The sequence below is a fragment of the Crotalus tigris genome, unplaced genomic scaffold (genome assembly GCF_016545835.1).
Source record: "Crotalus tigris isolate CLP2741 ecotype Arizona unplaced genomic scaffold, ASM1654583v1 scf7180000018590.67127310178:1205815, whole genome shotgun sequence".
In the NCBI taxonomy this organism is placed as follows: Eukaryota; Metazoa; Chordata; class Lepidosauria; order Squamata; family Viperidae; genus Crotalus; species Crotalus tigris.
Window position 1 is genome coordinate 186,831 of NW_024097092.1, and position 27,984 is coordinate 214,814.

Below are 27,984 nucleotides of genomic sequence, written 5' to 3' on the forward strand. Positions count from 1 at the left end.
TTAATTTCCTTGACATGAAAATTTTCAGTTGCCAAACAGCAAATCCGTTGTTTTTTTCCGGTCAGCTGCTTAGTCAAAACTTAATCTCTGCAGAGGTTTACTGCAAAGCACAGCATCTAAATACATCAGGAGCAGCCCTCGGTCGAGTACTGCAATTAGGATTTAAGGTCCTTGCATTTTAAAATCCCCTCCTTTTCCTTCCTTCCACCGATTAAACGCACGTTATTTGTGTTTTCAAAAGCTACTTCCCTCTTCCTGTTGGAGTCGCTGCGAAATTTGCGTAGCCCTCCCACTTTCCGGCGTGTCTTACGCCTCACCTGTACGTAAGTCCGTCCGAGAATCGCTCTTTCGCGAAGCCGCCGACTCTGGGTGGGGCCTAGGCGGCCTTTCGGAGCCTCGGACTGGAGTGAGCGGCGAGCCCGCTTGAGGCGACCGGAAGGCTGGGCAGGCTCCGCGGCCCGATGCGGCCTTTCTCCGGCTTCAGGACGGGCTAGGTGGGTCTCGGGAGGGGGGGGGCGTGGGTTTCTTTATAAATGGAAGATAAGGGGAGGGGGCTTTGGGGCCCTCGAGGGTGGGGAGGGGCTCCTTCCCTGATTATAAAGTGAAAATAGCCCAGAGGGTAGAAATAACCTGGGAGGAAAATAAATGTATCACAAGGGGAGCAGGGGAAGCCCCCCACCCCGTTTTAGAATCCCCCTCCCCACTTTGGGGTCCCAAAGGGGTATCTAGCCTGGGGGAGACGACCAGCTTCCAGCCCCCCCCTCCCTCGAAGCTGCTCAAAGAGACCCCCCCCCATCCCTTGGGCTGGGGCTTAGGGGGTGGGGAACCCCTTTAATTCTAGGGTAACCCCATTTGGGGTCTCCCCTGGCCTGGGGGAGGCTTCCCATAGATTGCACCAGTAAAGGGTGAGTTTACGGGGGTCCTAAATGATACATCCCCTCCCACCCCACCCCGATAAATGGCTTAAAATAATCAATATTGAATGCAGATAGTCCTCCATTTACGACCACCGTTGAACCCAAAATTTATGTTGCCAAGTGAGAAATTTGTGAAGTGAGTTTTGCCCCATTTGACGACTGTTCTCGCTGCATTTGTTAAGTGAATCACTGAAAATCTTCAGTTGTTCACATGGTTGTTAAGTGAATCGGGCTCCCCCCCCAATTGACCTTGCTTGTCAGAAGGTCGCAAAAGGGGATCACCTGACCCCGGGACGCCGCAACCGTCGTAAATATGAGTCAGTGGCCAAGTGCCTGAATTTCGACCCCGTGACCATGGGGATGCTGCAACGGTCGTAAGTGTGAAAAATGGCCCTAAGTCACTTTTTTAGTGCCATTGTAGCTTCAAACGGTCACTAAATGAACCGTTGTAAGTCGAGGACTACCTGTAATTAAAATCACCCAGATCGGAATGAACAATAATCTCAAATATCCAAATATTGGGGAAAAACAGAGGGGAACCACTTACTGATGTCTGGAAATTTTATCACGTGGATATTCTAAGCAAGATTTAAAGTCCTAAACCAAAAAGACCTTGATGGGTGGGAAAGGGTTTCGGCACAATCCGCTGCAAATATTAAGTTATGATATCCCAATTTGCAAAGACTGCTGGTAAGGATCCTGTCCTAGCTATAGTTCAGGACACAGCCATGCTAACAGAGTTACTAGTCCTCAAGATCAGTCAGGTTCAGAAACATGATTGGCAGAAATCGTTTCTGGTCCCAAGATTATATAAGACTTCCAAGACTGAAATGGGGGGGGGGAGAAGGGATGCTGGGTTTTTGTGAGTTAGGTAAGAAGGTCCTTTGTTTCCTTGTGTACAGAACCAGGAAGTGGGTAACACAAGTGGCTGTTACAGAAACACGGTATAAAAACAATCTAAAGCTAGCAAACCTTGCTATGAACTCAAAACATCACCAAAATTAAAACGACGTTAGGAAATTCAAACATTATGTTTTAATTAAGATGTAACTGCAAGCCGCCCAGAGTTACCCTATGGCAATGGTTCTCAACCTTTTTAATGCCGCGACCCCCCCAACCGGTCGTAAGTCGAGGACTACTCAACCGGTCGTAAGTCGAGGACTACTCAACTGGTGCAGCACCGTTTGCAGAATGGGACTTTTGGCCGGTTCAGCAGGGCAGAGACAGCCTGGACAATTCCTATTGGCTTTGGAAAGCCAATAGAATTAGACTCTATTCAAGAGAGTCTATTCGATTGGCTTTCAAAAGCCAATAGAATAAAAGGGAGTAGCAGAGCCAAGGAAAAAGGGGAAAAAATGGCGGACTGTGTTGTTTGGCGACCCCCATGAAATGGTCGTTCGACCCCAAATGGGGTCCCGACCCACAGGTTGAGAACCGCTGCCCTATGGTAAGCTGGGCAGCCAATAGATTTTATAAATGAAATAAATTCTATAAATAAATAAATTAGCATTCCCAGGAACAGAAATGTGTGGTTCTTGAAAGCCAGGAGGAACCGAGACATTAACCAGGTGGAGTGTTTATCAGCATTTGACAAAATACACAACAATGACCTCCAAGGCAACCAGGTCTAAAAGCATAACCAAGTTGGAAAAGTCAACTGTGAGAATGTCACAAGTTCATTTGAATTCACATGCTTGCTAGAAATAAAAGGAAAACTGTGTGCTTTGAGGTCAGGACTTTCCCTTGTATATAAGTTACTTCTCACACACCCCCTTGAAAACAATCAGATTGCTGATGATAAGAAAAAACTGCCTTCTCCTGGGATGTCAGTGGATCTGTTAAAGCCGCTTTTATGCTCCTGAGCCCTTTGTGAGGACACGGAACGCTATCGGAAACATTTCTGACTTCCTGGATTGAGGTCACAGGAAAGAAAAGGTAGATTGAAGGTGAGAAGCGAAGCAGATCCTGGCCCTGGAAGCTCAGCCGTCCCACGGAAGAATTGGTGCCACAAAGTTCATTCTCTCATCTGAGTAATTGGAATTTTACTGTTTTATTATTATGTCTGTTAATGGCTGCTTCAAGGGCTATTATCTACACCAGCTGGTTAGCAACGCCTCTGATCTGGAAAGTCCTCTTCTCTGTAATCCAGATTATGACCTGTAGTGATTCCAACAAGGAGGACAAAAGTTTTCATTGTGTGATGAATTGGCAGTGTGCAAAGGGGAGAATTCCCTTGGCTGGTCCCCTTGTCCCCTTTCTCCTTGTTAAGAGGGGAAGGTAGAGTAGGCTGGGCAGTTGTGCCTGGGAGACCTTTGTGGGGATCTCCTGTTGCTCACCTGTATTTGGAATAAGCTGGAGGGCTGTTTTGTTTGGCTGCATTCGCCCCAAAGGGTGCACCGTCTCAATGAAAAACTCACTAAACCTGTTTCATTTTAATGGTCCTTGCTTGTTTTTAACAATCCGTTTGCTCCATTTATGCACGCTGTCTGAGAAAAACTGGGAAAAGGATTGATTCCCTCAGCAAACCGAAACAAAATCAAGTGATGCCTGGGGACTGCCTTGGGAAGCCAATGGAGCCTTCGGGCACAGAGGCAGTCTATCTTGAGATTTCTGCAGCTGCAAAGAGGGCAGCGTTGGCAGCAACCTCCTTGCTTTGCCTCTTCTGTATAGTTTTTCGAGAAGTCCATCGACTTAATAATAACAATAATAAAGTTGGAAGGGACTTTGGAGGTCATCTAGTCCAACCCCCTGCCCAGGCAGGAAACCCTACAACATTTCAGACAAATGGCTGTCCAGTCTCTTCTTAAAAACTTCCAGTGTTGGAGCATTCGCTGCTTCTGGAGGCAGGTTGTTCCACTGGTTAATTGTTCTAACTGTCAGGAAGTTTCTCCAGGTTGCTTCTCTCCTTGATGAATTTCCACCCGTCGCTTCTTGTCCTGCCTTCAGGGGCTTTGGAGAGCAGCTTGACTCCCTCTTCTTTGGGGCAGCCCCTGAGATACTGGAAGGCTGCTATCCTGTCCCCGCTCGCCCTTCTCTTCCTTAAACTAGACATCCCCAATTCCAGCAACCGTTCCTTATATGTTTTAGCCTCCATCCCCCTGATCATCTTTAGAAAGTTGGAATCCAAGCTGCATCGCTGCAGAAGAGTTCAGGATCCTCCCTACAAAGAAGCAGTCTATCCCTAGGAAGGCGGGAGGAGGACCGTTGCTTTTACATCCCGCTTGCTGACCCACAAGTCAAGGATGCTGAGAGATGCAGAGATTCTTCTGGCATTCCTATTTGACTGCTTTTGTGTCCCGTGGCAGGAACAGGTGGCCATGTCTGCTGATCCCTGGCCAGGCTGGAGGCCCTGGAGGAGCCAGCCACAGGAGGAAGAAGAAGACCCGGGACCGAGGACAGGCCCAGGCGCCCGGTTGGGTGAGCCGGGGAAATACGCCTACGCGGCTCTCTGCGCCATTTCATTGGCCTCGTTGTTTCCGGATCTGGAGGAGAGGTGAGCGGCCTCGTTGCTGTTTTTTCCTGCCAACTCTTGAGAAAATCCCAGGGATGTTTAGTTTGGCCTCCCCTCGGATTATTGATTTTTTTTTCCCTTTGTTGGAGGCAAAAAGGATAGATAGCCTGGTTCGGATAGAAAAAGAGAGATTTATGCCTGTGCCAAAATGCAAAAGGCCAGGGCTGGCTTAGTGTTTTGCAGAAGAGGAAGGTGGCTGGTGGACGATTAAGGCTAGACGATGTTAGGATGTCCTTGTTTACAAACCAGGCCCCCCCTTCACGCCTGCAGGGAAGGTTTTATATATGCAGGATAAGGACAGGTGGATTGGCTGGCTCCTAATTTATATATCTGTACGGGTAATCCTCGGCTCACGACTGCAATTAAGTCCAACATTTCTGTTGCTGGGCTAAACAGTTCTGAAGCGAGGTTTGCCCTGTTTTATGACTTTTCTCACCACAATTGTGAAGTAAATCTCTGCAGTTCTTCAGTTAGCAACACACTGACTGTGTGTGTCAGAAGGCTGCAAAAGTGACACATGGACCCCACCACTGTCTGTAAATATGGGTCAGTTGCCGAATGTCTGGATTTTGATGATGAGGTCACGGTGGGGATGCGGCCACCGTCATGAGTGTGAAAAAGAGTCCCAAGTCCCTTTTTTTCCAGTGCCGTCGTAACTGAACAGCCACTGAATGAACTGTGGTAAGTCAAGGACTGTCTGGATAGCTTTTTTGTTCCCCGAAGCAACGCTACCCTTTCCAGACTGATGAGCATACACATGTGAGCATGAACGGGGCTGTGTGTGCAATACGCCTGTTGTGATTCCGCGCCAGCCTGTGATCCTGGTCTGGGGAATCAGAGGAGGACTCTGATGGCCTGGAGAGCCATCAGAGTCGGAGGGAGGCTCTGATGAGCTGCAGGACTTACAGACTGATGAGGAGGCTGGTCCTTCCACTCGTGATCCAGCTGAGAGCCAGCTGTGCTGGGAAGCTGAGTCGGACTCGGAGGAAGCACAGCTGGAAGACCTCAGAGACGCTCGTAAACATAGACAGGTTACACGAGGAGGACAGAGGGAGGCATTGGGGCAACTCCAGGGTAGGAGGAGAAAGCAGTGAGAAACCACGCCTTGGAGGTTGCGTAACAAAAAGGGAATGTGTGGGCAGGGCTGGTTGCAAAGAACCTCAGTGTCAAGAGATCATGGTCTGTCTATTTTGCCTGTGAGTTATTTCCTGTTTGACTTGTGCTCCGTTTTCGCTTTTGGACAAGGTCTCCATTGGAAAAGTGTTCTGTTGCTTTTGTTTTTCTGGGACAGTTATCAGGCCTGTAACTCAAATAAAAAGGGTTCATTTTCCAGTCTACTGTTAAAAGAGGGGTTGTCTTTGTGAAGTAACAAGGACGTACGTAGGCTGGGACAGAACAACACCATGCCGGGACTGCTTTCTTCTTTCCGCAGTGCCTACAGGACAGGAGTGGTGGAGAACCTGGTCCGGTGGCTGGAGCTGTCAGATGCGGTGATGCCCTCCATGCTGGCCTTTGCCGGAGGGCTGGGGGCTGAAGGGACAGAGACCTTCGCTCGGATTCTTCTGGGCGAGACGCTTCTGAAGGATCAGCCCGGCGCCATCATGCTGGTGAGTCAGAAGCCTTTTTCCGTTGGCCCTTTCTGGATTTAAACCTCGTGCGACACTCTTTGAAAGACACGGCGGAATGCGGTGCCCTTCTCTTCATTTTGCTCCCCAGAAGTAGAGCACCTCTGAGAATGGACAAACCTTAACCTTTTTTCCTTCTCGATTTCAAGAGTGGGGGGCGGGAGCTGCTTTCTTGCCAATGGACCCAAATTTCAGACTTTTGGGGGAATCCCTTTGTTTCTTTTCTTTTTTTTTAATCCTCATTGTTTTCTCCCGCCTGTTTCTGTTTTAGGACCTGGTTTCCTTTTCTCTCAAGGATGGTAAGTGATTTTGACGGCCTTTTTTTTTTGTTTTTCCCTTTCTCCCTCCAGTTATTTTTTTTTATTAGTTCTTCAGGGAGACAAAGCAAAACATCTCGCCTAAGGACCGATTTGGGGGAACCAGACCCTCAGCCAGAGATTTTAGCAAGTTTTCTCCTTCCTTGATTCAAGGACAGGACACATGTTGGTGTGGACTAGCTTCTTAAATGCTCTGTCAGCTAAATTTCTAGGAAAGAATGCCCCATTTGTGATAGGTTCTTTTACTAAGGATTAGCGCAGAGGCCCCCAACCTTTGGGGCACCAAGGACCGGTTCCGTGGAGAGAGGTTTTTCCGCGGACCGGAGGCTGCGTGGTTTTGTCTGCTGCCTGCATCCCGCGGATGTGGCTTCGCTTGTTTGTGCGGACCGGTTGCTGGCATGCCGCAGCCCGGTACTGGTCCACAGACCAGGGATTGGGGACCCCGGGATTAGTGGTTTCAGCAAAAGCAGTCCAGAACGAAAGTTCCCGCACAAACTTTTCCGCTTCCTCCTGACCGTCCCTCCTTGACCAGCCCATCTTTGACCAAGAGCGTGCCGCAGAGGTGTTTTGGGAACCGCTTGGGTGTTTGGTGCAATTCGCACGCCTTTCTCAGGCTCCGTGCCCTTGAAGACTGGAGCAAGCTGGTCCTCGCACCTCAGGTTTCCATTAAGCTTGTCATTCCCCCCTCCCTACCCCTTACATGCCAGTTGCCCGTTTCCTCTCCTTCTCCCCTCTCCAAAGACTGGTGGCAGAATGCCAGCGAAGCATCAAGCCGAATCTCTGATCTGACACGCCCCCTCTTCCTGCCCTGCTCGTCTAGGCTACTATGACGCTCGCATGCGGGTGCTTCTCTCCCACGTGGCCTGTTTGCTGAGGATCCCGTTGGCAGAACTGGAAGACGCAGAGGACTATCTCCTTGAATGTCTGAAGGAGGAGAAAGAGGCGGAATCGGAGTATGTTTCTCCCAGACTTTTGCGGTTTTTCACCTGACGCAGCCACCAAAGGGAGAAAAAAAAGTGCACGTGTTTTAAATATTTGGTTTCTGCAGATAGGGCTGTATTTTAATCAGGACAGATAAAAGTGCAGCTGCTTTTCAAAAAGTTAAAACGGGAACTCGGATCTCAAGGGCAGAAGGTGGCATTCTCCCCTGTGCCCCCTTTCCTTTCTCCGGGGTTTCAAAGCTCGATCTTCCCAAGAAAACTGGGAAGAAACATAGCTGTTTCCAGTTGAAAATATTTTTTTCACCAAGAGCTGAGGTACAGTCAAAAACCGAAGTACAGTCAAAAACATCTTCAACCTGGCCATTCCTTTCTACAAGAAAACAATTAAAACAGCTCCATACTTTAATCCCTCCTTTCTCTATTTTTTTAAAAAGCTGTCTGCAACCCCAGAGGGCGGGGGAAGGCTAATTTTGCTGGCAGGATTTTTTCCAAAAAAAGCGGGGAATTATCTCTGGCTTTTGCAACCATTTAACCTCCTTTGTGCTTTTCCAGCTTTTTATTGAAATTAATACTTATTTAAATAACGCCGGGGGTGAACTAAATCCATTGTAACCCGTTGATCTGCAATACATGAACTGCCTGACTTTGTTTAATTTTCATATATTTGCTGTTTTTTTGTCCTACAAGCCGCTTAGGAAATAGGTGCTATCCAACAGGTAAGTTGCTTTTGTGTATCAGACGTCCATTTCTGACGTGTCCATTTTGTGAACCGAAAGACAAAACGCTTTTGAGTCTGGCTGAGCTATATTAATTAGTTACTTTATTGATTAGCCCCTGCCTGGGCCATATCAAGGTGTGGGAGTTCCAAACGCCCGTTGTACTAAAAATGCAGTAAAAACAATTAAGAATGGAATTGGTTAAAACACAGTTTAGGATAAAATAGAAATAAAATACAATTTAAAATGAAATTGGGATAAAATACAGTTTAGGATAAAATAGAAATAAAATACAATTTAAAATGAAATGGAGATAAAACACATTTTTAAAATGAAATTAGAATCAGACACGGCAATTTAAGATGTAGATAAAATAGGATAAAGTGATTTTTCACTATTCCCCCCCCCTACAATTTACCCCAATCAGTCTCACTTATGCCGATCTCAGCTGAACCATTTTGCTCAGGTACTGTGCTGTGTTAAATGTAATTTTCAAGGTAAATTCTTTTGATACGGGGGTCCCAATGGGTTGTTCATTTAGTGCATAGGCCCAGGTACCTGTCTCTCATCCTCTTATACAAGCAGCAGTCAAATAGGACACAAACCAGGTCCTCGACCTTTGGCGCTCCACAGATGCAGAGACGTCCATTATAGGGTATAAGAGTGGAATCTCCCATATTTGGCCCTTGTGTCGAGCTGTTCAAATCTCGCTCCCGTGAATATTTCCCTAAGATGTTTTGGCAGTTGTAACTTCAAATAGCTGTCTACTTGAAAAGTGATTTGTATTTGCGTCTGCGCTATATGAGGCAGTTAATTTCATGGTGTCAGGTCCCTCTGGGAATGCCATTCGGAACGGGAGGGGGAGAATGTGGATTGATGACATTCCTGAATTGTAATCTGCTTTCTCTTTGACGGCTTTGATGTATCTGCATGGGACATGGGGAGCATCTGGGTTAACTCCTGCCGGCAAACAGGGACAAGGCGCCAGAGAAACACACACACACCCTCCAGCTGTCACCTTTTCTCGGCTTGAAGTTCCCACCGCACCTGTGCGCCAACGGATCGGCTCCTGACGGACTGGGCCCTTGGGGTGGGGCTGGGGAAACAGGGCTTTTAGCCGAATGCTTTTGCACGGGAACTTCGGATGCCGCCTCGCTTCGCTGCAATCACTTTCCGTCAGTAAAAAGGTCCTTTTGGCAGAAGGCCTGATCCGAGCGTTTTGCTTTCCTGGGGAGAAGAGCTGAGGCGGGACCTTCCAATATGGCCTCTTTGCTATTAGGGAAGAAAGTCATTCTTCTTTCTTCTCTCCCCCGCCAAGAACGGACGAAGGCAAGCGGAAGAAGAAGGAGAGGAGGAAGAAGCTGAAGCGCTACCTGCTGATCGGCTTGGCGACGGTCGGAGGAGGGACGGTCATCGGTAAGCAGCATCTTCGGTGTCTCCTTCCCCCCCCCCTCGAATGGCAGATCCCGGCCTCACCGTTCCCCAGCAATTAGGGTGATGAGACTTGGGCAGGTCCTCCTCAGGTTACGACCATGAGGGAGCCCAAAATTTCTGTCGCTAAGTCAGGCTGGTGTTAAGGAAGCCTTGCCTCGTTTTACGACCTTCTTTCCCACCGTTGTTAAGCGAATCCCTGCAGGTGTTAAGTCAGTAACAAGGTGGGTAAGTGGCATCCCCCCGCTGATGTTGCTTGTCAGAAGATCACAAAAAGGGATCGCGTGACTTTATTCTTTCCCCTCCCCCTCCCCCCGGGACACTGCAACTGTCAACGAGTACATGCCAGTTGCCAAGCATCTGACTTTTGATCACGTGACCATTGGGGGATGCTGCAACGGTCGGTCGTTAAGTGGGGGAAACGGTCCTAAGTCCCTTTTTTCAGTGCCATTAAACTTTGAACGGTCAGTAAGGAATTCTGGGAGTTGAAGTCCACGAGTCATAAAAGGGCCAAGTTTGAAGACCCCTGATCTAATGTCTTAATTCTCACTTTAGCCTTTTTTTTCTTTTTTTTTTTTTTTTTTTTTTGCCAAACGTCTTTCCTGCTCACTATGCTTCACTGAATCAAAGAATTCTGCTGTTTTCTGTTTAGGCCTAACCGGGGGTCTGGCTGCCCCCTTGGTGGGTATGGGAGCAGCCGCCATCATCGGAACTGCTGGAGCCACAGCCTTGGGGTCAGCAGCTGGGATGGCCATTATCGGTTCGCTCTTTGGAGCTGCTGGAGCCGGACTCGTGGGTAAGGTTCTCAGGATGACGAGGAAAACAGCCCTGGTGTTCACTGTGCAGAAGTTACATATAACTGAATAACAGAGTTGGAAGGGACCTTGGAGGTCATCTAGTCCAACCCCCTGCTCAGGCAGGAAGCCCTATATCAGTTCAGACCAAGGGCTGTCCAGTCTCTTCTTAAAAACTTCCAATGTTGGAGCCTTCACCGCTTCTAGAGGCAGGTTGTTCCACTGGTTAATTATTCTCACTGTCAGGAAATTCCTCCTTAGTTCCAGGTTGCTTCTCTCCTTGATTATTTTTCATCCCTTGCTTCTTGTCCTGCCTTCAGGTGCTTTGGAGAATAGGTGGACCCCCTCCTTTTTGTGACAGCCCCTCAAATATTGGAAGACTGTTATCTTGTCACCCCTGGTCCTTCTCTTTATTAAACTAGACATTTAACATATAACTAGACCGTTGGCTATTCCTGTCGTCTGCAAATTTGATGACTTCCCCAACTATCCCCTCATCCAAATCATTGATGAGTATGTTGAAGAGCACTGGGCCCAGAACAGAGCCCTGGGGCACCCCACTGCATACAGCTCCATTGAAGACCTACACATTGAGTGTGGTTGTCAGCCAATTACAAATACATCTCACAACTTTGATTGATGGCATCTGCACATGAGGGGAAAGTGCCTGCCCCAAACCCCTCATTCAGTGATTGGTTGGAATTGATACCCCCCACCCCGGATCTAGTTCCTACCACACAGCATCCAGGTTAGATGTAAACCAGGGGTTCCCAACCAGGGGGTGCGAGATGATATTCCAGCGGGTGGGAAAACTTGGGTTTTCAAAATTATAGCGTATATGCATCACTTGTTGCCGTTATTTTGAACTTTTGTAAGAGGTGTGAGAATATATCGGAAGCGTTCTAAGGGTGCGAGGTATAGAAAACCACTAATGTAAACCATGATTTACAGCTCTCCCGTCCCCCCACTGTCTAATAAAGATTTAAAATCATCTTTTTCTTTTGAACCAAGATCTCCGCTGATATTGCTCTGGTTCTGGTTTGCTAAACCAGGATCAAGCCATGCTTTCATCTAGGAGACAGATGGCTGGTCAAAGGCCAGCTTCTCCTTTCTCAGCATGGGTGACCCCCCTCCCTCCCATTGCTGGTTTCAGCTTGGAATTTGCTTTTCAAGCCCGTTTAGTTCAACAGGGCAGAAAACTAGCAATCCCGTTCTCAGAGCTTGGCTATCCAAAGTCCACTTCCAGTCCGCTTTCTTGCTGTCGTAGCGATGCAGATATTCTGTTATGTGTATGTGAATTATTTTTTTTTAATTCCTGTTTTTTATTTTTATTCAAAACATTAAAATACAAATCCACCCTCCCCCCCAAAAAATACAAAATGAAAGCACAGCTAAACAAGGCTACACAAAAAAGAGAGCCTAAAGTGAAAAACAAAACAAAACAGTCATATATATAAATTGTCCCCCCCCCCCGTTGAATATTAATAAATATACTTCAGAATTAAGAACTCCTCCCCCTTGCAAAGCAGGCTTACAATTTATACATTTCTAGAACACTATTTATACCAACTCACTTATACCACTATCCTAACCCACTTAGCTTGACATCATCTATCTCAGGGGTGGGGAACCTCGGCTCTTTTATGACTGGTGGACTTCAACTCCCAGAATTCCTGAGCCAGCCTGGCTCAGCTTGGAAACCTCTCCCTTTCCCCTCAGCATGGCTGGCTCAGGAATTCTGGGAGTTGAAGTCCACCAGTCATGAAGGGGGCCATAGTTCCCTCATGCTGGCTCAGGAATTCTGGGAGTTGAAGTCCACCAGTCATAAAAGAGCCAAGTTTGAAGACCCCTGTCTTAAATCTAACAAACAAAATGGAGGCTGGCTGAGGAATTCTGGGAGTTGAAGTCCACAAGTCATCAAACAGCCAAGGTTGCCTACCCCTGATCTATCTACTACAGTGGTTCTCAACCTTTTTAATGCCGCGACCCCCAACCAGTCGTAAGTCGAGGACTACTCAACCGGTCGTAAGTCGAGGACTACTCAACCGGTCGTAAGTCGAGGACTACTCAACTGGTGCAGCACAGTTTGCAGAATGGGACTTTTGGTGGGCTCAGCAGGGCAGAGACAGCATGGACAATTCCTATTGGCTTTTGAAAGCCAATAGAATTAGACTCTATTCAAGAGAGTCTATTCTATTGGCTTTCAAAAGCCAATAGAATAAAAGGGAGTAGCACAGCTAAGGAAAAGGAGAAAAAATGGCGGACTGCGTTGTTTGGCGACCACCGTGAAATGGTCGTTTGACCCCAAATGGGGTCCCGACCCACAGGTTGAGAACCACTGCTCTACTAGAAGAGAACATAGTTAACAGGTAAAACCAACAGCTAAATTAAACTTCAAAGCCCTCTGTTAACAGTCTATTGATTGTATTTCACACACAAAAATTCCACAGTGGCTTCTGGTCCACCGTAAGGGGATTTTTTTGTGTGTGTTTTTAACAGCATTACAGGCAGGTTGTGGTCCCAAGGTCCTGGTTTGGAGAAGGCTGTGACAAACCACGGCCTGTATTTTGAACTGTCCAAAAGAGGTACTATATTAACTGTATATTTGTGTGCACGCTTGCTCCGTTAGGGTACAAGATGAAAAAGCGCGTAGGGGCCATAGAAGAATTTGAATTCCTTCCCTTAACCGAAGTGAAGCAGCTCCATATCACCATTGCCATCACCGGCTGGCTTTCTCCTGGGAAATACGGTAAGAGCTCTCCCATCTGCAGGCCAAAATACAGTGGATATCAAAACACGGCCAATTTTTTTTTTTAATATCTCATTGTCCTGATTACCGTTGGTGAATATGGGGCTGTTTTATGTTGCGAAAACGTTTCCAAGTTTCTAAATATTTCTGCAGTTCTGAATATTCTTAGCTCTGTCAGACCTGCCCCAGTTCGATCCCTTAGGAAAGAAAGACCCTCGACTCCATTTGGTTGAAGTGGTTGATCCTTTTACGAGAGATTGCTGGCTGCAGGCAAGGCAGGCTAGAACTAAGTTTGGTTCTTTTACTAGAGATGTAAAGTCAGGCTAGAACTAAGTTTGGTTCTTTTACTAGAGATTGCTGGCTGCGGGCAAGTCAGGCTAGAACTAAGTTTGGTTCTTTTACTAGAGATGTAAAGTCAGGCTAGAACTAAGTTTGGTTCTTTTACTAGAGATTGCTGGCTGCGGGCAAGTCAGGCTAGAACTACGTTTCCCACGCTAAAAGGATACAAAAGGCTTCCCCTCATCCCCATGGCCAGTCTGTCTTCAGCCAATGAAGATTCGCCTAGATATTTGGGGTGATCCACATCCCTTCTCAGGGTGCCCAGCCGTAAGTGCTGGCACAAATGGATCCTGAGCTTCTTTGTTCTTCGTCAAGCTGTCATTTCCCCCTCCCCCCCATTTCCCATCATATACAGGTAGTCCTTCTTACAGTTGAGCCCAAAATTTATGTTGCTAAGGAAGAAATTTGTTAAGTGAGTTTTGCCTTACTTTACAACGTTTCTCCCCACCATTGTTAAATTAGTCACCCGGTTGTTACAGCGAGGACTACCTGTACGGACACAGGTTTGTTGCCCATTTGTTCATCCCCCTCCCATGCTCCCTCCCCCCCAGCCTTTGATGGCAGGACGCCAGCAAGGCGCCACCTGACAAGCTACTTGCCCTCCAAATGGCAGCCTGGCCCTGGGTAGCCAATTCTATTTTCCCTGTTTTGCTGCGTTTTCCTTGCCTGACCTCACCCGCTGCTCTATAGCACACTCGGCCATAAAACATCCACCTTTGTTTTTGTTTTTACAAGCGTTCCTGTTTTTAATTTTCACACCCTTTGGTTTCCCTGTTCTGAGGTCAATGCCTCCTGACGTGCAAGTTTTCTCCTGGGTGAGACACAAAGATGCAAACGGCCTCGGGGTCTGGCCTTGGCATCATGTCAAAGACAGGGCAGAAGAAGGACAGCTGTCATTCCCTCCACCCCAGGGTTGACCTGGAGCTGAGAAGCTACCTCTCCTGCGTAATTCTCCTCCTCCTCCTTCTTGATTGAAGTCTTATCCCAAGAGAGAGATTTGAACCCTCTAGTGCAGGGGTCCCCAACCCCTGGTCTGTGGACCGGTAGCGGGCCACGGCACGCCAGCAACAACAAGCAAAGCCCCATCCGCAGGGTGTAGGCAGCACACGAAACCACGCACCCTCCGGTCCGTGGAAAAACCTCTCTCCACGGAACCGGTCCTTGGTTCCCCAAGTGAACACGTGGCTCCTCCAGAGAGTCAGATCATCCTCGACTTACAACAGTCCATTTAGCGACCGTTCCAAGTTACAACAGCGCTGGAAAAAGCGAACGACGACCCTTTTTCACACAGCTGTTGCAGCGTCCCCCTGGCCAGGCGCTCAAAATTCAGACCCTGGGCAAGTGGTAACCGTCATATTTGTGATGGTTAAACCACCGTCACGATGGATAAACCGCTGGAACCGCTGTACTGATGACGGGTGCAGGCTCCCAGGGGGGTCACGCGATCCCCTTTGGCGTCCTTTTGACAAGCCAAGTCAGTGGGGAAGCGGATTCGTTTAACCACCGTTGTTCCTGACTTAGCAGCGGCAGAGATTCATTTCACAGCTGCGGCCAGGAAGGCCGTAAAAGGGGGCAAAGTCCACTGAAGAGGTGTCTCGCTTAGCCACAGAAAAATTGGGCTCGATTGTGGTTGTAAGTGGAGGACTCCCTGTACTGGATTTTGTCTCCCAGAGGCAAGAATTTGTTCCCTCCCTCAGTGACTTCCTCACTCTCCTCCCCCCCCAACCCTCCCCCCCCATCATCCTCTAGAGCAGTGGTTCTCAACCTTTCTAATGCCGCGACCCCATAATACAGTTCCCCATGTTGTGGTGACCCCCCAACCACTTATACATCACCAGGTGCCAGGGGCGTGGCCAAAGAAAAGGGGGGAAAAAATGGCGGGCAGCCTTGTTTGGCGACCCCCGTGAAATGGTCGTTCGACCCCAAATGGGGTCCCGACCCACAGGTGGAGAACCACTGCTCTAGACCAGTGGTTCTTAACCTGGGCGATATTGCCCCCCAGGGGGCGATTTCATTTTTCAGGGGGGCGATGGAACGAAAAAGGGGCAATATGGGGGCGATGGAGCGAGAAGTTTTGGGGACACTTTTGAGACTTTTTCGTGCAGTGAATGGCTGTATATCTGTCGTACAAAAGCATCAGATCGCTCACTATTAGTGGATTGAGTTGTGTTTTCCAATGTTCCTCCGGCTAGCTTCAGGACAGAACGCCATACGTATGTGAAGACGCATCGCTTATCTTCATGCGTGTTGTGCAGCAGCCTCTACCCATACAGTGGCGTGCCATTGGCCAGAATATGGGAGATAGGGGGAAAAGTCTGGAAATAAATTATTTGCATCGATAGGTCCTGGTGACAATTTTAAAGAAAACAAAAAAAGGGTTTGCATAAATGGAAGAATTGTTTCCTAGGTTGTGATTGAGAGGTTATGTTGGGGGAGGGGGGCGATGACAACTTCCTCATTGGCTCAAGGGGGCGATTCGTTCAAAAAGGTGAAGAACCACTGCTCTAGACTACTGCATCAGTCAAGGAGCCCTGGTGGCGCAGTGGTTAGAATGCAGCACTGCAGGCTGATTCTGCTTACTGCCCACTGTCAGCAGTTTGGCAGTTCGATCCTGACCAGCTCAAGGTTGACTCAGCCTTCCATCCTTCCAAGGTTGGCAGAATGAGGATCCAGATTGTTGGGGGACAATAGGCTGACTTTATGAACCGCTTAGAGAGGGCTGGGAAGCCCTGGGAAGCGGTATATAAGTCTTGAGTTCTATTGCTATCTTCCTTCCTTCCTTCCTTCCTTCCTTCCTTCCTTCCTTCCTTCCTTCCTTCCTTCCTTCCTTCCTTCCTTCCTTCCTTCCATCCTTCCTTCCCTCTCCCCCCCCCTCCCTTCCCTTCCCTTCCCTTCCCGTGGTTAGAATGCAGTATTGCAGGCTGACTCTGCCCACAGCCAGCAGTTCGATCCTGACCGGCTCAAGGTTGACTCAGCCTTCCATCCTTCCGAGGTCGGTCAAATGACCACCCAGATTGTTGGGGGGGGGGTCAACAGACTGATTCTGTAAACCGCTCAAGGGAGGGCTGTAAAAGCAGTGTGAAGCGGTCTATAAGTCTTTAAGTGCTATTGCTGTAGCTGATTGGATGTTGCCTTAAGAGCCGCGGTGGCGCAAGGGTTCGAATGCAGCAGTGCAGGCTGACTCTGCCCACTGCCAGGAGTTCGATCCTGACCTGCTCAATCTTCCATCCTTCCAAGGTCGGTAAAGGTCCCAGATTGTTGGGGGGCAAGAGGCTGACGCTGTAAACAGCTCAGAGAGGGCTGTAAAAGCCCTCTGAAGCGGTATATAAGTCTAAGGGCTTTTGCTGTAATGTTAAGAATGCTCCTTTGCCTGCCACATCTTGAGGACTCAGGCTGGCTCGCTCAAGGCTCTGCCCCTCTGCCCTCAGAGGACCAGGAACAACCCCTGAGACTCAGTCGTGGGAGGCCTCCATTGCACCCTGTCCTCACCCCTTCGTCTCCGTCCTTTGTCCCTCGACAGGCAGTTTCACAGCCCCCTGGAGCAGCCTCTTACAGTCCAAGGAGCAGTACTGCTTAGCCTGGGAGTCCAAGTACCTGCTGGAGTTGGGCAGCGCCCTGGACGCCTTGTGGAATGGACTGGTTAACATGGTCGCCCAGGAGGCCCTCAAGTACACGGTCTTGGCGGGTGAGTGAGGGGCTTAGCGGCCCATCAAAAGTCCCGATGAGCAGACCCAACCGAAGGATTCCCTTAAGTCAGGGGTAGGCAACCTGGGCTCTTTTAGGACTCGTGGACTTCAACTCCCAGAATTCCTGAGCCAGCCATGCTGAGGGGAAAGGGAGAGGTTTCCAAGCTGAGCCATGCTGGCTGAGGGATTCTGGGAGTTGAAGTCCACGAGTCATAAAGAGGCCTAGGCCAGAGGTAGGTAACCTTGGCTTTTATGACTCGCGGACTTCAACTCCCAGAATTCCTGAGCCAGCATGGGGGAACTATGGCCCCTTCATGACTCCTGGACTTCAACTCCCAGAATTCCTGAGCCAGCCATGCTGAGAGGAAAGGGAGAGGTTTCCAAGCTGAGCCAGGCTGGCTCAGGAATTCTGGGAGTTGAAGTCCACCAGTCACAAAAGAGCCAAGGTTGCCTACCCCTGCCTTAAGGCGATTCAGTCTCTTGCAAAGTTAAACAATAGATGTCCAAGCCCCCCCCCCGCCCCCAAGTATTCACATTGTCCGATAATATTCCTTTTTGTTATGGGAACAGCTCCCTTCTCCATCCAGCACCTGCAGCACTGACCTTGGCATGAAGCAGGCTCTTATGGTCCATGGATAGCATCATGGCATTCCGTATCCTCCCTTCGCTTTCTACTCCTCCCCCCTTTTTCTATGGCAAGTTGATTAGTGATAGAGGCTAGCAGGCATCGTAGCCGTTCAATCTTGACACGGCCTTACTTTGGGGTGGAAAAAAACAACACGGCTCTTTCCAGCCGAGCTCAGCTTGGGGGATTTGACTGAAATGGTCTAGGGTCTCCCTGCTCGAGCAGGGGGTTGGACTAGAAGACCTCTGAGGTCCCTTCCAATTTGGTTATTCTAGGTTCTGTGACTTTACCAGCCTATCTAGGTCAGGGGTCACCCACCTGTGGACTGCGGCCCAGTAGTGGGCCGTGGGCTGCTGGCCACTGGGCCCTGGGAGAGGCTGGCCAGTGCGCGCAGACACCCCACTTGTGGCAGCGTCGCAGGGTGCAAAAATGGGATGCTGCCATGCTGTGGCGTGTGAAAACGGGACACCGCCGCACCATGGGGAGCAAAAATGGGACCCTGCCACGGGGTGTGGAAACCGGCCACTGTGCCACGCAAGAACGGGGCAGGGCTAATGAGTATCACGCAAGCGCTAGCCCCGCTCCATTTGCGCACATTTAAAATGGTTCCCTTTCCCTCCGGTCCGCCAATCGAGAAAGGTTGGTGACCTCTGATCTAGGTAGTTCTCTTGGCGTCACTCAGTTGTGGTGGCGCGGTGGTTAGAAGGCGGTACTGCAGGCTGATTCTGCTGACTGCCGGTTGCCTGCAGTTTGGCAGTTCGATCCCGATCGGTTCTTGGTTGCCTCGGATCCTTCCATCCTTCCGAGGTCGGTAAAATGAGGACCCAGATTGTTGGGGGGGCAAAATGGTAACTCTGTAAACTCCTTAGAGCGGGCTGTGAAGCACTGTGAAGCGGTATATAAGTCTAAGTGCTGTTGCTACCCCCCTGTCCGAGGATGGACCTGGTTCTACTTTACATTTCCATTGCTAAAAGGAGAGGGCACAGTGGCCTTGCCCCCCCCACACACAGAATAGGCTTAACCCTTTGGCAGCTGTAGCCCCACACTTCACAGGGCTACATCTGGTCCTCCAGATGTTTTTCTGATTGTCACCCCTCTGCCTCCTCCCAGGCATCGTGACGGCCCTCACCTGGCCTGCTTCACTGCTGGCAGTGGCTGGTGTGATAGACAACCCCTGGGGTGTGTGTCTCCATCGCTCCGCTGAGGTCGGAAAACACTTGGCACAGATACTTCTTAGCCGGCGGCAGGTAGGCTGAAGAAAGTTTGTCTCCCCCCCCCCACAATCCTGGTGTAAACCTGATAGCAGTGTTTCTCAACCTTCGCCATTTTAAGATGGGGGGGGAGACTTCAACTCCCAGGATTATTGGCTGGGGAATTCTAGGAGTTGAACTCTCCCCATCTTAAAGTGGGCAAGTTTGAGAAGCATTGCCTGACAGGGCTTCTTTGAAGGTGTATCCACATGGAACAGCTGGCCTTCAGAGGTTATGGGTGCTCCATCCCTGGAGGTTTTTGAGAAAAGACTGGACAGCCCCTTGTCTGGAATAGTATAGGCTGTCCTGCTTGAGCAGGGGGCTGGACTAGAAGACCTCCAAGGTCCCTTCCAGCTGTATTCTATTCTATTCTATTCTATTCTATTCTCATTTATTATTATTTCAGGAAAGGTGGCTATAACACAGAATCTGCCTTCCTACTTTTGCATATCCATATTCTCCTTCCTTGTGGCAGAAAGATTTGCAAAGCCAGAATATTCCCATTCTATTCACCCCACCCGTTCTACCTCACTGCTAACACGAGTGAAAAAAGTTATGAAAACCGTCGACCTGGCTGCCTGATGTCAGATAGCCTCAAAGCAAATAAAACGGCGTCTTTCTTCTCAGCCTTCCATCCTTATTTATTTAGCGGCCATTAGCCCTCTCTTTCAAGGGGTCTTCTGTTGTCACCACCCACTTCCAAGGGGACCTTGACCTGCATCCCCCAAAAGGAGGACTATGCAACATGATAGCTGTTGTTTTTTTTTAAAAAAAAAGTGCAGAGAAGAGCAACTAAGATGATTAAAGGCCTGGAGATTAAAACACATGAAGAACGGCTGCGGGGTTTGTCTAGTCTAGAGAAAAGAAGGACTGGGTGTGTGTGTGTGTGTGACATGATAGCAATCTTCCAGTATTTGAGGGGCTGCCCCAAAGAAGAGGGGGTCAAACTATTCTCCAAAGGACCAAAAGGCAGGACAAGAAACAATGGTTGGAAACTAATCAAGGCGAGAAGCAACCTGGAATTAAGGAGAAACTTCCTAACAGTGAGGACAATTAACCATGGAACAGCTTGCCACTAGAAGTTGTGGCTGCTTCATCACTGGAGGTTTTTAAAAAGAGACTGGATAGCCCCTTGTCTGAGGTGGTACAGGGTCTTCTGCTTGAGCAGGGGGCTGGACTAGAAGACCTCCAAGGCCCCTTCCAACTCTATTCTGATTGAAAAACAAACAAGAGGCCTCATAAGTCTTCATTTTTCCTCTGTCCTCTTCTTCTAGGGCAAACGGCCGGTGACGCTGGTTGGGTTCAGTCTCGGCGCTAGAGTGATCTACTTTTGCCTGCAGGAGATGGCCAAGGAGAAAGGTAGGACAGCTACACACTCACACACACACAGACAGACAGACAGACAGACAGACACACACACACACACACACACACACACACTCCTGTTTTGGGGTTCCTGCTCTGAAGCTCTCAAAGCGATTTCAGCTTCCTAAGCTCAGATCTCCCCAGGAGATCTTTTTTTGCACATCCTAGGAATTTCCTCTCCAGCCTATCCTTTTTTTCCTGGGGGGGGGGGGGAAATCCTCATTCTTGATCCACTATCTGTCATCCTTACCGACTGGGATCTGGGTGTTAACGATGCCTTCCTCCCCCCCCCTTTCCAGGGGGAAGAATTAAGTCCTTACAATTGCTTTAGAGATGCCGGATGCCCCGGGAGTGTCTCCTTCAGCATTCTGGCTTCTTGCAAACCCAGATTTGTCCCTCTTCCTTGCCTAACTAAAATCTGCCACTGTTGTGAAGGCCGGCCTCGTTTTATCATGCCCAGGAAAGGAGCTTTCTGGGTGAGGTCTGTAGGAAGCAGTTTTCCTCAGCAGAGAGAGAGAGTATTTGGCTTCTGCACGTCTCGGGTTTTGAACCCCAGATTGTTGCCTTGCTAGCCACTTCTCTGTTGCCTGCAGCCCGTGAGAGAAAGGGGGGGGGGGCCCTTTTCCATCCCAACAGTCACCGTCACGATTCCAGCATAAATTAATCGGCAGCTAATTGTGATTCCAGGATAATTAATCTGCAGCTTGTGTCTGCCAGCTCTGGGTTGAATCTTGGAGTTCTATTTTAATGGCCCGTCTTTCACGTGAAGGGTTAATACCACTTTACAATGCCTTGATAAGGCCACACTTGGAACACTGCATCCAGTTTTGGTCACCATGATGTAAAAAAGATGCTGAGACTCTAGAAAGAGTGCAGAGAAGAGCCACAAGGATGATCAGGGGACTGGAGGCTAAAACATACAAGGAACGGCTGCTGGAATTGGGTATGTCTAGTTTAATGAAGAGAAGGACGAGGGGGGACAGGATAGCCATGTTCCAGTATCTCAGGGGCTGCCCCAAAGAAGAGGGAGTCAAGCTATTCTCCAAAGCACTTGAGGGCAGGACAAGAAGCAACAGATGGAAACTCATCAAGGAGAGAAGCAACCTAGAACTCAGGAGAAACTTCCTGACAGTGAGAACAATTAACCAGTGGAACAACCTGCCTCCAGAAGCAGTGAATGCTCCAACACTGGAAGTTTTTAAGAAGAGACTGGACAAGCCTTTGTTTGAAATGGTTTAGGGTCTCCTGCCTGAGCAGGGGCTTGGACTAGATGGCCTCCAGGGTCCCTTCCAACTCTGCTATTCCGGTATTCTTAAGACAGAAGCCTCCTGCAAGCAGGCAGGCAGCTAAGCACAGCAAATGAAAAACGATAACCAAACAGCAAACATGAGCAGAACAGCCCCACTAAATAAATGTGGAGTACGGGAGAGGTCAGTTGTTTTAAGATTCCACACAGCCAGGATTCGGGTTCTGCCTTACGGCATCCGACAAGCTTATTTTATGGGACTTTCTTTTTAGTTGTCTCCGTGGTTTTCTTCAGCTGGGTCCCCGTAGTAGAGACAGGGAAAAGAATACGACAGATCCCTCTTAACGCAGCTGATCCCACTGGGCCGAGGTCTTCCCACGCAAGGGCCACAGAGAAAGGAGAAAGGGATCCTACCTGTCTAGTGGTTTAGACTTCAGCCTCCCTCCGAAGGGGCAGGGCTGGATCACTGCAGGGGATCTGAGGCTCACCGGGTCCCTTCGGCGATGCCACCGGGCTGACCTCGGGCAGTTCTCTTTCAGACTGCGAAGGGATCATTGAAGACGTGGTGCTGCTGGGGGCCCCGGTAGAAGGCGATCCCAAATCCTGGAAACTGATCACCAAAGTCATTTCAGGCAAGATCATCAACGGCTTCTGCAGGTCTTGTTGGTCCTAAGTGTGGCGCATACACAACAGATGTGATCTTTCTTTCTTTTTTTCTTTCTCTCTCTCTCTTTTTCTTTCTTTCTTTCTTTCTTTCTTTTTTTCTTTCTCTTTATTCTCTTTCTCTCTCTCTCTTTCTCTCTTTATTTCTCTTTCTTCCTTTTTCTTTCTTTCTCTCTCTTTTTCTTTCTTTCCTTCTTTCTTTCTTTCTCTCTTTCTCTTTCTTTCTTTCTTTCTTTCTTCCTTTTTCTTTCTTTCTTTCTCTTTATTTCTCTTTCTTTCTCTCTCTCTCTCTCTCTCCTTCTTTCTTTCTTTCTTTCTTTCTTTCCTCCTGGGGGAGGTTCTCTGATTTTCTTGAAAATCGCTTTTCAAATTTGCCCCCTCCACTGTGCCTTCAGCTCTCTTCCAGGAAAGAGCCACAGGCTCCTTTAAGCTAATGTTGGCAGGATTTAATCTTGGGAAGGTTAAATTTGGGAAGTTTAATCTTGAAAAGATTAAAACAAGAAGCAACGGGTGGAAACTGATCAAGGAGAGAAGCAACCTATAAGAATAAATTTCCTGACGGTGAGAACAATTAACCGGTGGAACTACCTGCCTCCAGAAGTTGTGAATGCTCCAACACTGGAGGTTTTTAAGAAGAGACTGGACAGCCGTTTGTCCGAAATGGTGTAGGGCAAAAGTCACTAACCTTTCTCGGTTGATGGACTGGAGGGAAAGAGAGGGAGGAAGCATTTTACACATGTGCGCGTTCATGAAGCCGTGAGCACACGTGCGATACAAACATGGAGAGGCTAGCGCCTTCGTGATACTCACTAGCCCTGCCCCATTCTTGCGTTGTGCAGCACCCCGTTTCTGTGCCCTGAGGTTTGGCGGTGTCCTGTTTTTGTGTCCTGAGGTGTGGCAGCGGCCTGTTTTCGCACCCCGCAGTGTGGTGATATCCCATTTTCACGCCCCGAGGCGCAGCATCCTGTTTTCACACACCGCGACTGTCGCTAGTATGAGTGGTATGTGTGCAGGCACCCATGCGCACACTGGCCAGCCTGCCCTGTGGCCACCAGGCCATGGCCCACTACTGGGCTGCAGCACACAGGTTGGGGACCCCTGGGATAGGGTTTCCTGCCTGAGCAGGGGGTTGGACTAGAAGACCTCCAAGGTCCCTTCCAACTATTCTATTCTATTCTATATTCTATTCTATTCTACTGTTCTGTTCTGTTCTATTCTTATTCTATTCCCTCTTTTCTCTTCTCTTCTCTTCTCCTTCCATTCCATTCCATTCCACTCCAATCTCTATTCTATTCTATTCTATTCTATTCTATTCTATTCTATTTCAATCTAATTAATCTGATCTAATCTAAATTTAGTTTCCTCCCCTCTTCCCTGACTAAACTATATCCCAAAGTATCAGAACTGCATGCACAGCAACCCTTAACATGTTTGCCAACGACTGGCAAAGTCCAATGAGGAGGCCTCTGGGATTTAAATCTCATTTCTAGCCAGTTTTGGGTGAACTGAAAGAGAGCCATGGCCTCTGTGCTCTGTTGCCATCGCTGCGGATTACATCTCGACCTTTTGCCTGGCAGCCTTTCCGATGTTAGACTTCAGCCCCACGTCCCACCAATGTTCTCCAGACTCCAGCTGACACGTGAATTCCAGCCCCCTTCCTCCCTCTCTTTTTCTTCCTCCTCCAGGGGAGACTGGCTGTTGAAATTTGTCTACCGCACGTCATCCATTCAGCTGAGCGTGGCAGGGCTGCAGCCCATCTGCCTGGATGACCGCCGGATGGTCAACGTGGATCTGTCTTCCGTAGTAAGTTGATGGGAAGCAATTACAGAGATCTTGCGAGGTTCGGAGGTTTAGAATAAAATAGAATATGGAAAGAGTAGAGTAGAATAGAATAGAATATAGAATAAAATAGAGTACGAAATAGAAATAGGATAGATAGAATAGAATAGAGAATGGAATAGAATAGAATAAGAAATAGAATAGAATAGAATAAGAAATAGAAATAGAAATAGGATAGACTAGACTAGAATAGAGAATAGAATAGAATAGAATAGAATAGAATAGAATAGAATAGAATAGAATAGAATAGAATAGAATAGAATAGAATAGAATAGAATAAGAAATAGAAATAAAATAGATAGAATAGACTAAACTAGAATAAAATAGAATATGGAAAGAGTAGAGTAGAATAGAATAGAATAGAATAGAATAGAATAGAATAAGAAATAGAAATAGAAATAGGATAGACTAGAATAGAATAGAGAATAGAATAGAATAGAATAAGAAATAGAAATAAAATAGATAGACTAGACTAAACTAGAATAGAATAGAACAGAATAGAATATAGAATGGAATGGAATGGAATAGAGCTGGAAGGGACCTTGGAGGTCTTCTAGTCCAGCCCCCTGCTCAAGCAGCAGAACCTATACCATTTCAGACAGGTGACTGTCCAGTCTCTTCTTAAAATCCTCCAGTGATGGAGCACCCACAACATCTGGAGGCAAAGCTGTTCTACTGGTTGATTGTCCTCACTGTTAGGAAGTTTCTCCTCAATTCCAGGTTGCTTCTCTCCTTGATCAATTTCCAACCGTTGTTTCTCGTCCTTCCCTCTGGCGCTTTGGAGAACAACGTGACCCCCTCTTCTTTATGGCAGCCCCTCAGATACTGGAACACTGCTATCATGTCTGCCCTGTTTCTTCTTGTCTTTAGACCAGTCAAACCCAAGTCCCATAACCGTTCTTCGTATGTTTTAGCCTCCAGTCCCCTAATCATCTCAGTTGCTCTTCTCTGGATTTCTTCCAAACTGTCAACATCCTTTTTGTGATAAGGTGACCAAAATTGGCTGCAGTACTCCAGGTGTGGTCTTACTAGGGCTTTGTAAAGCTATAATAATACTTTGCGTGATCTTGATGCTATGCCTCTGTTTATGCCACCCAGGATTGTATTAGCTTTTACAAAGGGACAATCAAAGGTTTGAGGGTGGTTGAAGAGAGGCAAGGATTTTTTTTAGGTCGTCTGAATATAGCCATAAAGCAGTGTTTTCTCAGCCTGAGTGGCTTGAAGACGCGTGGACTTCAACTCCCAGAATTCCCCGACAAGACTTCAACTCTGGGAGTTGAAGCCCACCCACCTTACAGCAGTGAGACACCTTGCTGTAAAAAAGGAACATTTCTTTTCTCCTGGGCCAGTTCACCTAGAACACGATTCCCAGAAGCTGTTTTAAGCGGTTCCGTTACGTATTTAAGATGGACAGTGAATCATATTTATATATCACTTATATGTAAGGATGTGGCTCTATACCTGTGTCATATATAGTATGTTTTAAATGTGTTATGTAGGTGTGCACTTTGAGAGGAAGCAACTGTCATGTGTGCCATTGTGCCCACAGGGGGGGGAAATGACAATAAAGGTGATTTATCTTTCTAAGATAAACACTATCTGTTCTCTCTTTCCCTTTGAGAAGCCAACAAGAATTTGAAATGTCTTTTTAAACATTTGCTGCGTCACAAGAGCGGATGTTGTACATTTTGTGCCTTGTGGGCCTCAGTGATCCTCCCCGGGGGGGCTCCTTGTTCCCCAAACAGAGCGCAAGACCGGGTGGTGCCTTTATCCTCCCCCCCCACACACACACAAACCTCATAATAATTCTGAGGATTATTTCCTGCTTATAAACCTTGATTGATTTCCAGGCCATCTGCTTCCCTGCCGCCTTTGAGGTCACAGCTGGCATCGGAAGATCATTGGGGCTTCTGGCAGATTTTTTAATTAACGCTCCAGTCTTGCTAAAAGTGAAAGAAGACAGCAGAAGCCAGGAGAATTGTCAAGTCAGGGATCAGGAAACCAGGAAGCCCAAAACCTTTTAGCATTTCAGGACAACAGTCAGGATCTCCAGATGCCAAGATGCCCCCGGTTCCTCTTTGCCTATGATTAAGAGGGTTTTACCAGCACGTGTTAGATCTAGGACCTAAGTCAGGGGTAGGTGCCCTCGGCTCTTTTATGACTCATGGACTTCAACTCCCAGAATTCCTGAGTCAGCTGTGCCCATTCAGAGCCATGCTGACTCAGGAATTCTGGGAGTTGAAGTCCATGAGTCATAAAAGAGCCGAGGTTGTGACCTTAGTGGAGCCTCCATGAACAGGGGTCGTTTATCCCTGCATTCTGGAGGCAAGCAAGAAGAGATTTTAAAGGGAGAAACATCCAGCTGGGATGCACGACAAATTTCTTCCGGACAGAGTCCTGTGTGCTTCAATTCATTTTAATTTCAATCGTGAAAGAGAGAGAAAAAAAAAGATTCAACCAGATCAGATCCCAAGAACCCTGAAATGTGTTGATGAAGCTTTCACCTAATTTAATCTATCGACGTACCGAAGGGTGAATGAAGGAGAATCCATTTAGGTGGCCCGACCTGATTTTCCGCCAGGGGCTGGTGGTGGAAGGGACCAACTTCGCGAATTGAGCTTCTGGGGAGCCGCTGATCCCCCCCCCCCCCGATTAAGAGGTCCCCGGACATCTGGCTGTGCTGGGGGAGGGAGGGATACTCTGCTGTTGCTGCTGGCGCAGGTGAGGAGGGTCTGACCTTGCCTTCCCTTGCAGGTGAACGGTCACCTGGACTACATGAAGCAGATGGACACCATCCTGAAGGCCGTGGGGCTCAAAACACGGCCGGCCCTGCAAGAGCGAGGGGGGCTCCTGGCAGCGCCTTCCGCCCCCAGCGAGGAGGAGGAGAAAGAGGGGATGTCTCCGGACGGCACCACCCCGGAGGAGCCCAGTGTGCTGGGCAGGCCCGATGTGGGTGGACCTGCGGAGGGGGAAGACCTCCAGGGAAATGAAGACTCCTGGTGTTGGGAGCCGGTCTCCGCTCCTGGACAGGCATGTGAGGTTTCCCCAGCAAAGGATCAGTCTCCTGAAACTCTGCCCTCTTCCTCTCCCTCTTGATATTCCCAGAATGCTCTCTGTGGACCTTGGGGTGACGGGGAACGTGGGGAGACACCTTTTGCGCGGGTCTGTGTCTTTTTGCCCTGCTGGTCAGTCTCAGACAGACAGGCGGGGGCCCCTGGAAACCTCAAAAGCTGATGTGAGAGTCGGCATTCTTTTCTCTTGGATGTCTGCTATCCTGCCCCTGGATACGGAGGCTCTGCTCTTTGCCGCCCCGTCTCCGGCTGCGCCAAAAGCTGTAAAGTCAGCTCTGCAGGTCCCTGACCACAGCTCCCATTCTCCCCTGGCAGCAGTGGCTAGACAAGGGTGACTTTGTAGTCCAGTTGGGTCTGGGGGGGGGGGAATGAAGCTCAGAAGGGCTGGCCCCACAGCACAGAGTATGTTTTTTTTTCCTTTTCTTTTAGAAAAGTTTAGCAAGATCATGTTAAGCACTTTTTTGAGGAAAGGGTTATCTCTCTGCATTTAGGAGTCCTTGGACCCCCCGCCGGCCCTCCCAAGGCTTGGTCGAGCAGAGCAAAGGAAAGGTAGCCTGCTTCTGAAGAGGGAGGCTCAGTCTGTTGCATTCACAAAGACACACCCGGCAGGAAAGGGTCTCTTTCAGGGTTCACCAACTGCACCCCTTAAGAATTTAGATCCAGTTTGGAAATTGGTAACAGCCAGCCTTTCACTCCTCGGCTGTTAAATATTGATCGTTTTCCATTGATAAGGCTGCGTCCCTTGTGTTTCCAGCTCTCTCTGAGCTTGACCGAAAGGGGAGTGCAGATCAAAAATCAGAGCAACTAGACCGGGGGTCTTCAAACGTGGCCCTTTTATGACTTGTGGACTTCGACTCCCAGAATTCCTCAGCCAGGCACGTGTGCCTGGCTGAGGAATT

At 48.5% G+C, this 27,984-nt stretch overlaps 1 protein-coding gene across 5 annotated transcripts; it reads left to right on the forward strand.

The window, feature by feature from the left end:
* The first annotated feature begins 323 nt into the window (after window positions 1-323).
* On the forward strand, window positions 324-27,965 carry TMCO4 (transmembrane and coiled-coil domains 4). 5 transcript variants are annotated; one of them, XM_039355034.1, is made up of 14 exons: window positions 326-494; window positions 4,229-4,410; window positions 5,861-6,035; window positions 6,325-6,352; window positions 7,191-7,323; window positions 9,346-9,443; window positions 10,111-10,254; window positions 12,882-13,001; window positions 16,861-17,025; window positions 18,762-18,898; window positions 20,176-20,260; window positions 22,052-22,169; window positions 23,861-23,978; window positions 26,769-27,963. In XM_039355034.1, exons 2-14 carry the CDS (start codon window positions 4,235-4,237, stop codon window positions 27,108-27,110), a joined length of 1,839 nt encoding a protein of 612 aa, XP_039210968.1. In that variant the 5' UTR covers window positions 326-494; window positions 4,229-4,234; the 3' UTR covers window positions 27,111-27,963. The 5 variants fall into 5 exon arrangements, with proteins under 5 accessions (XP_039210969.1, XP_039210970.1, XP_039210968.1 ...); XM_039355032.1 differs by having other exon boundaries at window positions 327-494; window positions 4,223-4,410; XM_039355033.1 differs by lacking the exon at window positions 326-494 and adding an exon at window positions 2,301-2,947 and having other exon boundaries at window positions 4,223-4,410.
* Window positions 27,966-27,984: the final 19 nt, after the last annotated feature.

Excerpts from the sequence above, each read along its gene's own strand:
- TMCO4 (XM_039355034.1), top strand. The coding sequence starts at position 4,235 with ATGTCTGCTGATCCCTGGCCAGGCTGGAGGCCCTGGAGGAGCCAGCCA. Across the intron at positions 22,170-23,860 it reads ATCATCAACGGCTTCTGCAG|GGGAGACTGGCTGTTGAAAT; the intron begins GTCTTGTTGGTC and ends TTCCTCCTCCAG. Across the intron at positions 23,979-26,768 it reads ACGTGGATCTGTCTTCCGTA|GTGAACGGTCACCTGGACTA; the intron begins GTAAGTTGATGG and ends CTTCCCTTGCAG.